This window comes from Osmerus mordax, chromosome 2, assembly GCF_038355195.1.
Source record: "Osmerus mordax isolate fOsmMor3 chromosome 2, fOsmMor3.pri, whole genome shotgun sequence".
In the NCBI taxonomy this organism is placed as follows: domain Eukaryota; kingdom Metazoa; phylum Chordata; class Actinopteri; order Osmeriformes; family Osmeridae; genus Osmerus; species Osmerus mordax.
The window spans coordinates 9,805,473-9,822,465 of NC_090051.1; the positions used below are offsets into that span (position 1 = coordinate 9,805,473).

General features: G+C 39.8%; 1 protein-coding gene across 3 annotated transcripts in view; it reads left to right on the forward strand.

Annotated features, from left to right (window-relative positions):
* Window positions 1–1,175: 1,175 nt before the first annotated feature.
* The window catches only part of igf2bp2a (insulin-like growth factor 2 mRNA binding protein 2a), a 103,092-nt gene continuing 87,274 nt past the window's right edge, over window positions 1,176–16,993 (forward strand). For all 3 annotated transcript variants that reach the window (XM_067251360.1, XM_067251369.1, XM_067251377.1), the window contains exons 1-2: window positions 1,176–1,536; window positions 2,602–2,662. In XM_067251360.1, the coding sequence (XP_067107461.1) occupies window positions 1,362–1,536; window positions 2,602–2,662 (236 nt within the window). In that variant the 5' untranslated portion in view covers window positions 1,176–1,361. The remainder of the gene's footprint in view (window positions 1,537–2,601; window positions 2,663–16,993) is intronic.

Below are 16,993 nucleotides of genomic sequence, written 5' to 3' on the forward strand. Positions count from 1 at the left end.
GAAGAAACACTGTCACAAACGCTCCTCCCACATGGTACAACCCTCCATGACACACTACCCATGTTCTTGTTCCAAAGTGCCTGGAACACAACACAAACAACCCTTACGTTAACTATGCTATGCCCACCACGGGTTGTGATCGACTTTACCGTCAATACCAATTAAAAGTTGTAAATATGTTATTCTAACATGGTTGCAATCTTCCCTAAAGGCATGCTAAGAATAGCCGCGACAAATGTTTTGATTGTGCACCATTAAGTGACTCGAGCCTATAATTAAATTAAAGTGGCGGAACTAAAATATTTACACTAAACTTTGTCTGCCTCATTGATACTAGCTGAAGACCGAAACAGTGTCCAATTTGATCAATTAAGCATTGTTAAATGCTCAAAGAAATAGGCAAATGACTCTCGTAAAGGTAGTTAATTAGTTTGTCTACAATTTTATAAAATGCATAATGTGTTAACATTACACCCCCCAAAATAAGTTACGTTTTACATCATGGTCCCTGGACAACTGAACCAGTCCTTGACGTTAATTATTTCTAACCTGGTTTTGGACCCAGATAGAGGATGGTCTTTGAGTGGATGAGCGAGGGGCTCAGTCATCATCACCACTTGACAGTTGACATATTGCAATGGCCCGTCTTGCAGCTAATATGACAGATGAAAGAGTGAACATATAACACCCCTGTAATGTTGTGGACAGAATGTTTATGAGTAGGCCTACTATAATTTAGCCCACGCTTTCTTGTCACTTTCAGGCGACCATGCGGAAGCGCCACATGGCCTAGTGTCAAAGCAATGATCAGGAAATATCGAACTGTGACAACAGGTTCTTATCAAGAGACAGGATTTTCCAGTAGCCTACCAGCCACGTTTCATTCCGAAGCCTATAGGCCTACACCAATCAATTGGCACCCTTTCTGATTTGTGCAGTAGAAAGATTATTTAGTACAACATCTCCAGCTTTCTGGCCCAACCCTTGATGATAAAATTCTCCAATGATCTTGATGTCACTTCTATACCCTCCTGTGTGTATTGGCGGATGCACAGTTCCACAATCCCCCCCCCCCCCCCCCCCCCCCCCTCCCGCACACACAAAAAGTATATATTTTAAGGGAGATTTTATTTAGAGGCGGTCCTTGTTGGCTCTAGAGTAACGTCGTAAGGACACTTTTTTCAATCTCAGTTAACATAGTTTGACCAGGAGCGGAGTTGGAGCTGGGGGTCGTCTACATCTTGGGGGTGATAGCTGTTTTTCAGCAGATTTTTATTTTTTTATTTTCTTGTAATTTTTTCTACTCTACTTGGTTTCGTTTCCCCTAGACTTGAGTCCATATCGAGATTTTCCTTTAGATCATGAACAAACTATATGTCGGGAATTTGAGTCCTTCGGTCACTGTCGAGGACTTGAAGCAGCTCTTTGGCGAGAGGAAGCTACCAGTGGCCGAGCAGGTTCTGCTTAAATCCGGTTATGCTTTTGTGGACTTCCCCGACCAGAACTGGGCCATAAAAGCAATTGAGACTCTCTCCGGTAAGTGCACATTTACTACACAAAAGGAATGATGCACTTAAGACAGACACAAGGCAGTCAGAGTTCAAAACTATTAGGCTAGTAGGCTAAAGAAATTTGAAATAGGCTAATTATCATCACCTTACCAGCATTTCGCTCGGGACTCGGTTGGCTATTGCGCTCAGATCAGTGCCAGAGTTTAGATTAACACTCAGTCATGGTCATATAAAAATCGCGCAGATTATGGATCACATACACGAATAACTACACTTTACATGACAAAGGCAAACAGGCTAATTGCAATGTAGGCTAATTAACTCATGATGCCTGTATTGGTAGACTCTGATATAGTTAAGGGGCGCTACTTCGCAGTCACCCATTGGAATGTATGGGATGGTCTGATGTTCGGGTAGGCATAATTATTTTTCAGTTATTTTTTATCTTGATTTTATTGAAAAGAACCAACCAAAGTAACCGGAGAAAACGTGTCAAAGCCATGTTCCTATGATGTCTGTGTATGTTTTTACGAGGTGTCTTGAAGGTAGGTGATGGGGGTCCGGAGGAACGAGATCATAAACAGGTAGCTGGGGGGACGAGGTGAGACTTCAATTCCGAGCTGCGCCAGGCTACTTAACATCATCGTAACGAAAAAGGAACACACGCTGTCGGTGAAACCTCGCAGTACAACGAATCACAACTTTATCCATAAGACGTACGCCTACCTAAAAGAGAGAAAGTAATTCCTCTTTCGAACGCTCACCTCTTTCATCTGGCATTCTTAACTGAAAAACAAATTCTCATTGCAATGAGGCTTGTGGTGGGAGTGGAAAGCATGGCTGCCCACTCCCCATCGTAAGCTTTTTAAATGTGAGCTCGTGAAGCTTTTGGCGCCGATTCTCTGAAATGTAATAGATAAAGTTGCACATAGCTAATATTTTTATTTGATGGTAACCAAGAACTGTACCAAGATCATACAAAGGGTCAGTTTGACCCAAATTAAATGCATTGAGAATGATGAACCGTTAGTTAACAATTCCAACTTTTTTTTTTTACTATAACGCTGTACTGTGCATTCCTCCCTTACAGGTAAAGTTGAATTACATGGAAAGGTGATTGAGGTAGACTACTCTGTTCCCAAAAAACTAAGGTAATGATGCTGTCCATCTGTTTTCTAACCCATATTTACAAAAATTGTCGTTAAAAGTATACATGACACGTAGAAAGGAAACATGCTTTTGTTGTTGCATTGGACACGTTGTGTTAATCGATATGCAGACTTTATGACAGTATTTTGTTTAACAAATATATTAAAAGTGTAATTTAAAGTTAGCCTAACTGTACTGAAGCATTGCTCTACAATTATGTCATGTTGGCCTGCGTTTAAAAAATGAGTGAGCAATTTGAAGCTAAACACTTCCTGTTTTGGTGCATTGTGTAAGTCCTCTTCATATTCCTATTTTGTGAAGGAAGTCTTTACAAGTTGCCTGCCACTACTCAACCTAGCAAACATATATATGTATTGATTAGTTAGTCATATCTTACATATATTTTATAGTCTGAATCCACTGGAGGACAGCGCAGTAAGTTGTGTTTTTATGAAGTGTCATGGTGATATAGGCCTTTGATTTATTCTGTAATTGGTAGAAACACTGCAATGTATTATGCGTTGCATACCGATCACAAAAGACCACGTGTGTGTGACAGAGAGATCTGTGTGTGCGCGTGCACATGTGTGTGTAAACTGTAAGTGATTGTTCCTTTAAGTGCCCAATAGCATTGTGTTACATAAGACTAGCCTCCTTCATTTATCCATCCACATGTAAGCAGCCTAAATGCTATATCCAACATAGTCTTACCGCCTGTACTTTTATCAGAATTAAAAATAATCCATACACAGATGAACAATTAAATAGTTAGTATGGCACACAGAATAACTAAGCCATTCAATGCTCAGAGATTTAGTGCAGTAGCAAATAGCCGTTGGTAAACATAAAGGTACATTGTTTACATAAAGGTAATGTACATTGTTTACATAAAGGTAAACAAACAAGACCCTTATGGAAGGTTAACACATGACCCAGGCTTAAGGTATGTCCTCGCCAACTTTCCCCCTTGCGTAAACTTTGGGTAGAATTTGCTTAATAATAGGACTACGAGAATTTCATTCGTGTGAAATGTACCTTCTTTTGTGACCTTGTCCGTTGGATGAACTTGAGAGAATAAAATGTTTGACATTTGAATTGATATCTTGAAATATAATAGATCAGATTAATATTTACAGTATGTAAGCGTATAACAAAGGCCCCACACTGCTCTCCATGAAAGCTTGGCGTGTGCGTGACATGGAAGTGGTCACAGGTATGATTGGAGAGCCTCATGGCTGCCATGATGCGGGGCCTGCCAAACATGGTTGCGGCCTGCAGCACTAGCGCTTTCATAGCGTGTAAGGAAAAATCGTGACACACACCTTAAGTTGAAAGGAGAAAATATATTGTTATTAGATAGCAAAGAGAACACGCAGTTGAGAGGCCTCTCGGGGTTTAAATTTACGAACCTCGCACATACATGACATATGGATAGATAGAAGTCACAATATCAGTTCATAACATCAACATACCTTGTCAAATGGTTGGCTAATTTAGATATGTGTGTTAGTGGTGAGTTAAACCCTGTCAATATGCAGGATGTTTGGAACTGATTCCTTGTTTACTGGGATAATTGAAATATAATAGATTGTAAACCTACATTTATGGATTTACTCATAACACATTGATATTATATATTGCCAACTGCAATAAAGCCATGTTCCAGCATTGTATTTGGCAGGGGTTTTGTGACTATTGGGCAGTTTTGTCTAACTTGTTTTCAGTGTAATTTATTGCTTAATACTTGTCTTTTATTAATCAATACACCACCCCAAATCAGATCTGTCTCTTAGATTAAAATGTTCATAGCGTGCACTGCACAATTGACTGCATTTAAAGTAATTTGATAAATGTTGCTAATGGACTTCCGTCTTATTCAAAGCAATGTAATAAAACATTATTAAATTTATTAGAACATGTTCATTCAACAAGTCATTTGATCCCCTTATTGAAATCGATTTTATTTTAAGTGTCACCTCATTAAGAGTTATTTAAATTCTGATTGTTTCAAATATTTTTATAGAATGAAATCATTATTTTTTAATATGGGAGTCAGGTGGCTGAGCGGTTAGGGAATTGGGCTAGTAATCTGAAGGTTGCCAGTTCGATTCCCGGCCGTGAAAAATGACGTTGTGTCCTTGGGCAAGGCACTTCACCCTACTTTCCTCGGGGGAATGTCCCTGTACTTACTGTACGTCGCTCTGGATAAGAGCGTCTGCTCAATGACTAAATGTAATGTAAATATTGTTCCTGTCTCAAAAAGATTAATGTTTTTTAATCATCATTGTTTTCTAAAACATTCAAAACGTTTTTTGAATCAAAATCATTTGCATTGGAGATTAAATAGTTTTTGAACGATTACCTTAAATGTGTGGTGCTTTCCTTTAAATATGCTTGATTATTAACAGGGTTAAGGATAATTATTTTATCACTTTATCACACTTATAAAACAAGTATTTAAAATTCTGAAATGCAATTCTGCATTTCAGAATTGCATAGAGTTTCAATTAATAATTCATAGTACAGTGAAGATGTAAATGTGCATCTATATTAAACTAATTTAAATTCACTAAGGCCTATATTGTTTTTCTAATTTGTGTTTAGTTTATACTAATTCGAGACAAGATTAAAAGGCAAGATTTTCCATTGAAGCATTATAGTAACGATTTTAGTTATTAAAAGTTAGTGCATCTCCACAACTTTATGATAAAGGGACTAATTATGTGTTCATGAATAAAATGTGTTGTATAATCATAATTTAAACTAAATATGAGATACATTACCATTACAGTCCATCATTTTGATAGAAAGAAATTGTTCAAATATAATTATAAATGATAAGAGAATTAGCCTTTTTATGAAGTGTTGTTTATTAGAGGTCCTGTTTTAATTTACTGTAAATAACAATGCTACTGAAAAACTTCTCTGTTACTAGAATGATCATTTTTGGTTCGTCTCTAAAGGTTTGACCAGATGAATGGGTTTCATATTGTTACACTCATAAACTAAAGAAGTATTAGTTTATGTTCTTGAGTATATATATATATATGTACACTGTAAACAATTTTTTGTCTGTCTGTGCGCGTGCACATGTGTGTGTAAACTGTAAGTGATTGTTCCTTTAGGTGCCCAATAGCATTGTGTTACACAAGACTAGCCTCCTTCATTTATCCATCCACATGTAAGCAGCCTAAATGCTATATCCAACATAGTCTTACTGCCTGTACTTTTATCAGAATGAAAAATAAGCCATACACAGATGAACAATTAAATAGTTAGTATGGCACACAGAATAACTAAGTCGTTCAATGCTCAGAGATTTAGTGCAGTAGCAAATAGCCTTTGGCGTAGCTTAAAGGTAAACAAACAAGACCCTTATGGAAGGTTAACACATGACCCAGGCTTAAGGTATTTCCTCGCCAACTTTCCCCCTCGCGTATATATGATATTATATATTCTTGAGTATATATATGTACAATGTAAAAAAACCACATCTATAATAGGTGGGTAATATATATATATCTTTGATCAACGATCCAAAGTCTTTTTTTAATGTTTTTCAAATGTCACAAAAACGCCCCCCCAAAAACAAGTTTTAAAAAGAATTCAGGGTTTCTGAAAGCTTTTATTGATGCAGTTTTGTATGTGACAACTGCATGTGCAGCGTTGTATAAAAAGGCTGAAGGTGGGAGGAAGGTCAACTGTTTGGGTCCAGAGGACGATGTTGACATGCAAGTTGAAGCTTTTGAGGCATGCATGTGTACTGTACTGTGCAGCTGGAGGGTTAGCACTGTGCGTGGCTGAGAGTGTGTTGTGCAGGCCACCTGAAAGACTACAGGACAGAGTCCATGCTGTGTGATTGATGTTTTTGTACATTAAGTCTTTTGGCTGTGGAGTGACTGGAGTACATTAAATAGGCAGTTACAGAAGATAATGTTTTATTCTGAAGGATTATTTAAGGATTGTAAAGAGGTCAGTTTCAAAGACTTGATAAGCGGTAAATGTCTATGTGTTCCTGACAGAAGTGCTTATCAGGTACGTAAACAATCGGTAACAGACATATGATTAGTTATGACCCATTTGTAATAATGTATTTTCGAAGACATGAACAAAGAGAAACCTAAGCACAAAGGCTACAGATATACAGCACCTGTTTCAGGAGCTCTCATAATCATTGAAATAATCTCTGCTATCTATGGTCCGATGCTGAGTGTGAAAACAGGACTGTAATTCTGACTACATAAGCTTTACTCCTGGTAGAATGTATCAGCAATGTGTGTGTAGACCTCTGTGGAACTGCTGCATGCTTGCAGATGTGTGTTGGTGTGAGTTGGTAGAGCGAAATCTGATAGTCATCAGGTGATCCATTCTGAATCCATTAATGCTCCCGTGATGGTGGCAAGGGAGCTGTCTGTACTGCAGCCTCTGCTCGACGGAACTAGGACACACTCCTCTCGGGCATACCTTCTCCCCTACTCCTATCGTCCTGTCCTACCATCCTCTTTTCCTCCCCTTCTCCTCCCCCTGTCTATCCTCCTCCTGTCCTGACAGCATCCTCTCCTCCCTTTCTCCTCACCTCTTCCTATCCTATTCCCCTCCTCTTGTCCTACCATCCTCTCCTCCTCCTGGCCTACCATCCTCTCTGCCTACCTTTTCCTCCCCTCCTCCAGTCCTCTTGTCCAATCAGCTTCTCCTCTGCTCCTCTTCCTCTCCTTCCATTCTCCTCCTTTTTCTCCTTTCTCCTTTTTCTCCTCCTGTGCCACCGTCAACTCTTCCTGTTCACCTACCTTCCTCCAATCCTCTCCTTTTCCTCTCCTCCTCCTGTTTCCCTCTCCTCCTCCTCTTCACCTCCTGTCCCAGCACCTGGTCCAGTATGGCTCAGACTTGAATGAGTGGGAGGGGGAGTGGTCTGGTGATGCTGGCCAAACACAGCATGAAACGGAGGAGGAGAGCATAAGCTCTGCCGTTCAGAATCAGTCTGCATGCCGCCACATCTCTGTCCAGCAAAGAGATGAATCAAAACCGTTCCACAGAGCTATGGTAGAAAGAATCACTGAAGTGTTCAACGTTGACACATTCTCTGAGGTGTTAATGATTTTGCTTGCCAGCTATATTGACTTGACAGACTGTGGCAGACTGAATATATCCAGGAGCTTATGTCCAAACTGTGTTTGTCTTAAATACTGTGCATATAAGGGTTTGCGCCTCCCCCTTCTCGAAAACGAAAATGAACACAGAGAGCTTGTTGGTTTGTGTTTCTTTTTTCAAGCAGTAATACATCACATTTACCAGCACAAATGTCTCCACAGCCTTGTGAAGGAGAACATTAGATGTGAGAGAATTGCAGATGCAGAGTATTCTGCCTCATAATCAATATAATAAAGGTGCTTCTGCTCCCTCATACGTTACAGTTCTATAAGGGTTTATGGAATGTCTGTTAGGCAGGGAACACAGACTAAAGTGTGAATTCATACACGTATCATATAGAAGTTTATTTGACTCTTTATTCAAATGAAAATGCATTTTTCAAGTGGCAATTCAATGTGCAAATAAGAATTAAATGTGCAAATGACAATGCAATCCTCAATTCATTTACGTCACTTCCTCACTCAGTGACTTTGATAACATTGTACAGTCGGCACTTCACTTTGGCCACGCTGATTTTGTCAATAGGTGTGCTCGACTTCATGCAGTGCCGGTGGCGCCGGTAGGCGGCTGACTTGAAGCAGTGCATGCCGGTTAGAATTTTTGTCCGACTTGAGATGGCACCAACATTCACTGTGATGTGTGTCATCAAAGTACCGCAAGAGCGATTCGAGAGCAGCCGGCTGGGTCAGCCAGCGCATCTTCTCCAGAGCAACTACACAGAGTCTGATGATGACACAGCGATTTCATATGACTGATGTTAACGCACCAAACCACAGGAAGCAGAATACGTCCGATTAACGGCTCCGTTTTCAACTCCTCCCCCGACTGCAAGTGGAAACTCTAGCAGATCGGTGCATCCAGCCGCAGCCAATGTCGAAACGAGGAAGTGACGTCCTAACTGAAGACCCGCCTTGACGAGTCACTGACAGATTGCATTGCCATTTGAATTTTATAATTCGAAAAGTGTGTGGTGACAAGTAAATGTTAATGCAATAGACAAGGGCACTGTCTCGCTGCCACATTGAATGAATCGAGGATTACATTGTAATTTTTACATTGAATACCTATTTTTTACTTTTCCATTTGAATTGCGGATTGCATTGCCACTTTGCACATTGAATTGTCATTTGAAAAATGCATTTCAATTTGAACTAGAAAGGTACATTTCCTGAAGAAAATGTGTGTGTTTGCTGAAAGCAGTTGAAACGATTGTTTTGATGGCTTGAATAGTGAAGAAGGTTTTACAAAAAATTTAAAAGAGGTATGTGCTTTAAAAACAAAATGGTGAGAAAAAGTGTTAAAAGTATATCTGTCATTGTTATGCATTGCGATATTTTCTTACTGTTGAAAATGGAGAAAAAATTTTGATGAAAAGAGTATCTTATTGACTTTCATACATTTTTAAGCATTAAAAGTATGAAATATTGAAAGACTGAGAAACAGAAAAAAAGTTTGAAGTTAGAAAAATGAGCAAATATAGTGATGAAGAGTATATTGGATAACAGTTATCAATATCATAGCAGACAAAAGTATGTCAGCATTATGAAGGTGAAAAAAAGTGTTGCTTTGAAACCAAAATGGTGAGACAGTGTTAAAAGTATACCAGTCATTGTTATGCATTGCAATATTTTCTCACGGTTGAAAAAGGAGAAAAAAGAGTGATGAAAAGGGTATCTTATTTAATTTCATAAATGTTAAAGCGTTATGTTAGAGCTCAATGCTCTTAAGACAGTCACCCCCATTACCCTGTGTGACTCCCCAGTCAACACTGGAGTCTTTCCGCTTCCTGGGCACTATCCTCTCCCAGGACCTCAAGTGGGAACTGAACATCAGCTCCCTCACCAAGAAAGCACAACAGGATGTACTTCCTACAGCAGCTGAAGAAATTCAACCTGCCAAAGACAATGATGGTGCACTTCTACACAGCCATCAATGAGTCCATCCCCACCTCTATCACCATCTGGTACAATTTTGCCTCTGCCAAGGACAAGAGCAGACTGTAGCGTATCATCCGCGCTGCTGCGAAGGTGATCGGCTGCAATCTGCCTACCCTCGAGGGCCTGCACACCTCGAGGACCCTGAGGCGAGCAAGGAAGATTGTGGCCGACTCCTCCAAGCCTGGACACACTGTTTCAGCCACTCCCCTCCGGCAGAAGGCTGCGGTCCATCAGGACCAAAACCTCATGCCACACAAACAGTTTCTTCTCATCCGCTGCTGGCCTCTTCAACAAGGCCAAGGACTCACACTGACTTGACCACTTATCACTTTATCTGCACAAGACACCTTGCCATATTGCACTATGTTGCCCTATTTGTACTATAGCCATTTTATATTTTATTTCATTCTAAATCTTTTACATTTTTAGCCCCTTAGTATGAGTTAGACTTGTACACTTCTTATTTAAGATTCTTATATGTTTAATGTGTGCACCTTCCTGCCACAGTAAATTCCTTGTCTGTGTAATGTTTCTTGGCGAATAAAACCCATTCTGAAAAGTATTAATAATTGAAAGACGTAGAAACAGAAAAAGGTTGGAACAATGGAACAGTGAAGAGCGTTGGCCAATCGGATTGATTCCTTGTTTCTTGTAACGTAGCAACCGTTGGTCATTGTCAACATTTCTAACCTAGAATCTAGGTTTCAGTATCAAGATGGAGAAATTAATCATGTGTGCCTGCACACCCAGTCCTGTTCAGACACTGAATTTAAAGATGACATAAATATAATAATCCATGGTGCAGGTTTGCCGATGTCATTGTCCCTGGTGAGTTTTTTTAATACTTTTAAATTCAATCTTGTCACATTACGTGACTTTGTTGTGCAACTGCAAAAGCTATTCTAACTAGGGTTAGGGTTAGCTAAATGCTGCTGCAAAAAGGCTGAACTATTGTGGGTAGTAGATAAGATCATGTTACATCTAGCCAGCGGATCATGTATGTAAAAGTGGTATTTGTACAGAACACCGTACTGTAGGCGTGAATAATGCATGCATGGTCATCATCGTCGTCCATCTTTAGCCGAAGCGAAGCTAGAGAGAGGATTCAATGGGAGATTTCCTACAGTAAGCTAGATCTACTAGCCTGGTCCTAACCAGACTCTCGTACATTGCATTTGTACAGAGAGTCTGGCCTCGCTCCATTGACAAGTGTTGACTTCCTTGTAGGCGAGTAATCTGTTGAAGTTTAAAACTATTGGATCTGCCCAGAGGCACTCTGATCTGCCATAACCAATCGCTAGCGTTCGCCTTAGCCAATTCCTTCACCACTACTGTAACAGAGCTAGCTGCCGTAGCTGGAAAATCAAACTGTTCCCGAACCCTGTGGGGAAGAGGGCCACAACATCATGGCCACCAACAAAACTCAGCAAAACTTGTTCTTGCTCCGGCTTTAGCTGTTGGATATTCGGCAGCTTGCCACAACGGACCGAATGGCTTTGCTCGCATCTTTCTCCGCCGCCATTACGGAACTACAACACAAACTAGCGCACGACATCAACGTCATCGTTCTCAGCCACTCCCTCTGTTCGCTGATTCGCCGGTAGAAAATCAACCTGAAAAATCTGACTTACGTACCTCATGGCCAGACCTATGTACAGAAGCAAAAATAAAATTGAGCGGAAGTATGTAGGAGGGCAGAGCCAGGCTAAGATCTACTGCTTCAAATTGAAAACGGAGACGATATTTTGATTACAGACAAGTTCCTTAACCTCTGTTGTCAATATCGCAGATAAAAAGTAAATACTGTTACGAAGCATTTGTTAGTAGTTAACGAACGATAGACGTAGCCAGCTATGTGACCTGGTTTCGCCGTTCTATGGCAGCTATGATGACAGTCGTAGCTAGCGTTGTAAGCACTCGTCACTAGAATGGCCATAACTTTAAAACAAAAGATCATATTTCTAATCTGTCTGCTGTTCTACATTGCCCACACAATTATGTATATATATCAACTCGAACATGGCCTGTATCTTGTATTGAAAGTGCTCGAAAATTAGCTTGTCTAATGTATGGTGGACTGAGAAAACGTATTTGTCAAAGAGGAGCGAGCGGATGTCGTGGGAGAATTCCTACTGTTAGATTTACTGCTTCAAAGTAAAGACAAGTTTCTTAACATCTGTGTTCAATATCGTCAACTAAAAGTAAAAACGTTTCAGTTACGAAGCCTTTGGACCCTATCTTGCACCCAGCGCAATTGACTTTGTCAACGACGCAAGTATCATTCCTAGTTTGCACTCGACGCAAAGTGGACTTTTCCCTCCACAGACGCACGTCGGTAAATTAGGGAATGACCTTGAGCTCCTGGGGGCGGTTCAGCGAAAAAAGGAGGCGTGTTCCAGCGCAAACATTCCCTGGTTATATTTTGCAGTTTCAGAAAAACAATTCCGCCACAGACCAGGAAAAACGTAGTCTATATAGTCAATGGTGCGTTATTCAGATTCTATTTTAAGGGCGCATGCTTGGCCTGTGCGTACTGCTGGCGAGGCCAGGGTCTTCTTCCTGCGAAACTATGACATTGTTTTGATTTATTGTATGGATGTGTTACATTTCTTTCATGTCAATGATTAAAAAGATTTTCATGAGAATTTCTTATGTATGTGAACTTGATTTGTATGGCCAAGTGTGCAGACTTGGGTTTACGTACTCGCAACATCGATCAAAATACAACTTGTATACAAAATACAAAACTGTTTAATAGACATACACGTTGGCATGTGTAAAAAACGTTTTATTATATTACTCAAAGTCTCTGCTAATCTGTCGATACGATAGGGAGTTCCAGCCGGGCTAGCTAGCTAGCTAGTTACCACAGAACGAAGTTATGTAATGTGACTAGACTGAATTTGAAAGTACAAACACCAACAACTTCGGCAACTTTGTGCCATGCATCGTTTTTTATTAACATCTCTGTACGAATACAGCTATGTATCGTACAGGACTGGGTAAGCAGCCACACAAACGATTAGTTTCTCCTCCACCTTGAAACCTAGAAAGCTAGAAATGTTCACCATGGTTGCTACGTTACGAGAAACAAGAAAACACTCAGATTGGCCATCGCTACCGAAAATCGCTCCTCATTTGCATACTGTTGAGAAAATCTCAACTCGGTCACGTCGCTACCCACAATGCACCACGCAAGCGATTCGCCTGGCTCCATTGAAAATGAATGGAAAACATGTTGTCGCTCGCATCGCGTCGCTGCGGTGGACACGCACTGTAAGAGCTGAAATACAATGCGGCAGAAGCTGAAAGCTGAACTGTTAAACAGAAGAAGAAGTAGGCCTAGGCTAGCTAGTCATAAAAATAATATTATAGTCTTAACCCTTGTGTTATCTTCGGGTCATTCTGACCCATCAGTCATTGTGACCCACCGTCGTATTGCGACAACTTTACCGCATACAAAAACAAAGTGAAGCATTTTCTTTTAACCGTTGGGCTACCCTAAGCGTTTCAGTCTGCACTCTAGGGTTTCACGTACACACCCATGTAAATGTCAGAAACGACTTGAAAAAGTCATGAAACATAATCAGTGATATTGAAAAAAGTTGAATAGATATCAAAAAGCTGAATTATTTAAAAATAGTTTAGGGTTTTGTTAACATTTTAAAGTTTAAATGGTGGCTCTAGCTGAAAGATTGAGGAAGAAGAAGGATTTGGAAGTTGAAGAAGTTTAAAGAAGTTTGAGAGGATTTTAAAGAAAACTCCATTGGAAACCCATGTTAAAAACATTATGAATATTGATTTATATTAATTCAAGCATAAGAGGTACAAAGCTGAAAAGTCATAGCAGGAATGGCCTGAAACTGCTGAAGTTTTTGATAGCTGAACGGTTTTAATAGCCGAAGATTTGAAGGTGCTGAAACGTGCCACGGAAGAAATAGAATAAGAAGAACTAGAAAGTGCATTTCCTGCAGAAAAGGCGTTGGAATGGTGAAAGATGAATTTATTTATTTTTAATTGCTGAAAATACAGAAATTAGAAAATACCCGCAAGCTGAAAGCTGAAATGAATTTCAAAAATGTGTGAGTCACACAAAAGAGGCAGTGTGGAAGTTGAACTGCATCATCTAACAAAGCTAAGTGCTTAAATACAATGCGGGAGAATACGTTTGAACGTTGTGAAGCAAACAAAAAAATAGTTGAATTTCAAGAGGCAGTGTGGAAGCTGAACTGCATCATCTAACAAAGCTAAGAGCTTAAATAGCCTACAATGCGGGAGAAGCTGAAAGCTGAACTGTTAAACAGAAGAAGAAGTAGGCTAGCTAGTCTTAACAAGAATATTATAGTTTTAACAGCTGAAATTATAGTTGGGATCGTAATAGCAGTAGCAGATCATGTAGCCTATCATTGAGTGCGTTTACTCGGCTTTCTCAGTAGGATTCAATGTGTTGATTGAATGAAACATACAGCAGTAGGGCCGATACAGGAAGACACAGCGACACTTTGTTGCAGAAGGATGATGGTGCAAGTTTTGTCCGTGGAGCATACAACGATTAATAAAAAGACACATGTAAACGGAGTAGCCTAATCGTATTATTGGCATAAACCGACAATTGGTAGTAATCGGGTTTCTCATGGTCAAGTGAACGCACTCAATGGCTTAGTAGAACAAAATAGTTCCATTAGCAATAGTAGTAAAAGAGATATTAGCAGCATCTGCAGAATTAGTAGGTGCTCTTAGTCTTTTAATGAGACTAGTTGACTGAATAGCTTTTCTTGTGTCTCCACTAATAAGCTAATACCAATCACCTGTGTAAGAGACTGAGTGGTGCATGTCTGTTTGGTTGCCACGGTGATGGTGCAGCTATGATTGCTAACGGTTGCTAACCGGGAGTCAGGTGGCTGAGCGGTGAGGGAGTCGGGCTAGTAATCTCAAGGTTGCCAGTTCGATTCCCGGCCGTGTCAAATGACGTTGTGTCCTTGGGCAAGGCACTTCACCATACTTGCCTCGGGGGGAATGACCCTGTACTTACTGTAAGTCGCTCTGGATAAGAGCGTCTGCTAAATGACTAAAAAATGTAAAATGTAAAATGTAAAATGTAACGTGCTGAGGGTAGAGCGAATAACAGAAATGTAGCTAGAATCCACAACTCAAACAAGTTAACCTAGACGCAAAACTATACGTCCAATCCAAAAAATAAGGATATTTTCCGAGACCCAAGACTTTGCCGAAACCAAAGATATCCTTTATATGTCTGTGCGGTCAGAAATATGACTCTACTGGCAGTTTCAAAAACGTCTAACTTCTGCTTTCTCTTTGCATTGGTCTCTATGGGGCGAGAGTTGGACTTTGTCTCGCTTTCGTGGGGCTCTGAACAAATGTGTACGTCTGTTGGATTCCACAGACAGCTGTCTATGACCAGCACAAAATTAGCTATCTATTGTACCAAAAATGAAGCATGAAGGGTGAAAATTGTGGCAATGCTGGTAAACTAGAAATACTTTTTGAAACTGATTTCGAAGCTCCTCTCCACTCTAAGCGTTTCAGTCAGCACTCTAGGCTCTCACATACACACCCATGTAAATCTCAGAAACGGTTTGAAAAACTCATGAAACATAATCAGTGATATTAAAAAAAGTTGAATAGATATCAAAAAGCTGAATTTAAAAAAAAATAGTTTACAGTTTTGTCAACATGTTAAAGTTTAAATGGTGGCTGTAGCTGAAGGATTGAGGAAGAAGAAGGATTTGAAAGTTGAAGTTTAAGAGGATTGAGAGGATTAGAAAAAAAACTCAATTGGAAAACCATGTTAAAAATATTATGAATATTGATTTATATTAATTCAAGCATAAGAGGTACAAAGCTGAAAAGATATAGCAGTCATAGCCAGAAACTGATGAATTTTTTGATAGCTGAACAGTTTTAATAGCTGAAGATTTGAAGGCGCTGAAAGGTGTTGCGGAAGAAATAGAAGAAGAAGATTAAGAAGTTGAATCAAGATTCAAAGAACAATACTTGGAATGCTGAAGCAGCATTCCAACAATAATAAAGAGAAACAGGAAAACAATAGTGAATAGAGAACAAAGGTTGTGCCCTTGCCGAATGCAAAGCACACCCAACTAGAGAGGGTACAATTTCTGGGGAAATTGTAGGGTGTGCTTGCTTGCGTCAGTTGCACAGGGGTCCGTTTTTGAATGACATTTTTACAACTGATATTTCTGTATATTTTATATTAAAATGCATACTTATTATTTATAAAGATTACATAGATTTAAAAGCATTTTTTTTTGCTGCTCATTTACAACTCAAAATATGAGTGAAGTGTAGAATGAAATAGATGTCTTCTCATTTCCCCTGCAAGAGGCAGCCTCATCGTTGAATTAAAACGAATACATTTGGCAGACCGGTGTAAAAATTGACCTAATCTCTATGACTTAAACGTCCGTTTTTCCCTTATCGTGATATTTTAAGGCATTTAGCCTACTCATTGCATTCATTCTTTAATAAAGAACCCCCTTTGAAGATTATTCTACGACGTTACCGGCAGTAGAAGATGGAATCGCGATTCAAACAGTATCATCTGCTAACTGAAAATATGCCCCCCAAAGTGGAAAATCGCTCATTCATAAAAAGCTCACTGGTAGCGATCATTGTCAGTAACAATGCAAAATGCAATATAGCCCTGTGTGGAGAAGCTGCCCCGGTAAATTGTACTACTACGGTACAGTACTAGACTACTGCTGCGTTCGTCTTGGTGGCGATTGCGTTGGTTGAATAGGATTTAACGTTCCGTTGTACGGTTTAGGCTGAAATGAATTACTTTCATGAACAGATTGACAAAGTTTAGGCTGTGGCAATGAAGTTCAGGTTAGCAGTTAGATAGACTTTTGATTTAAGTAAGGGGAGTGCCGAACATGTTCTGTCGCCGTTTGACTTCCTAAACAGCTGTGTAGATGTTTTTGTAGTGTCTCGCGTAGGCTACAGCGTTGCAGTGAGCTACACTGGTTTGAAACCACAGGTAATGATAATTTCACCCACAAATCGTTTACTTGTAATGTAATGTCATAATAAATCCTACAACGAAAATGTATTTGTGAGTAAGGATGCGTATTGATAAGATTTTAACGATTCCAACTCCTTATCAAATCCTGCTTATCGATTTGATTCCTTATTGATTCTCTTATCGATTCTCCCCTCTACAGCCAACTAGGTCTGTGCGTCCTGGACCCCCCCCACACACACACTCGT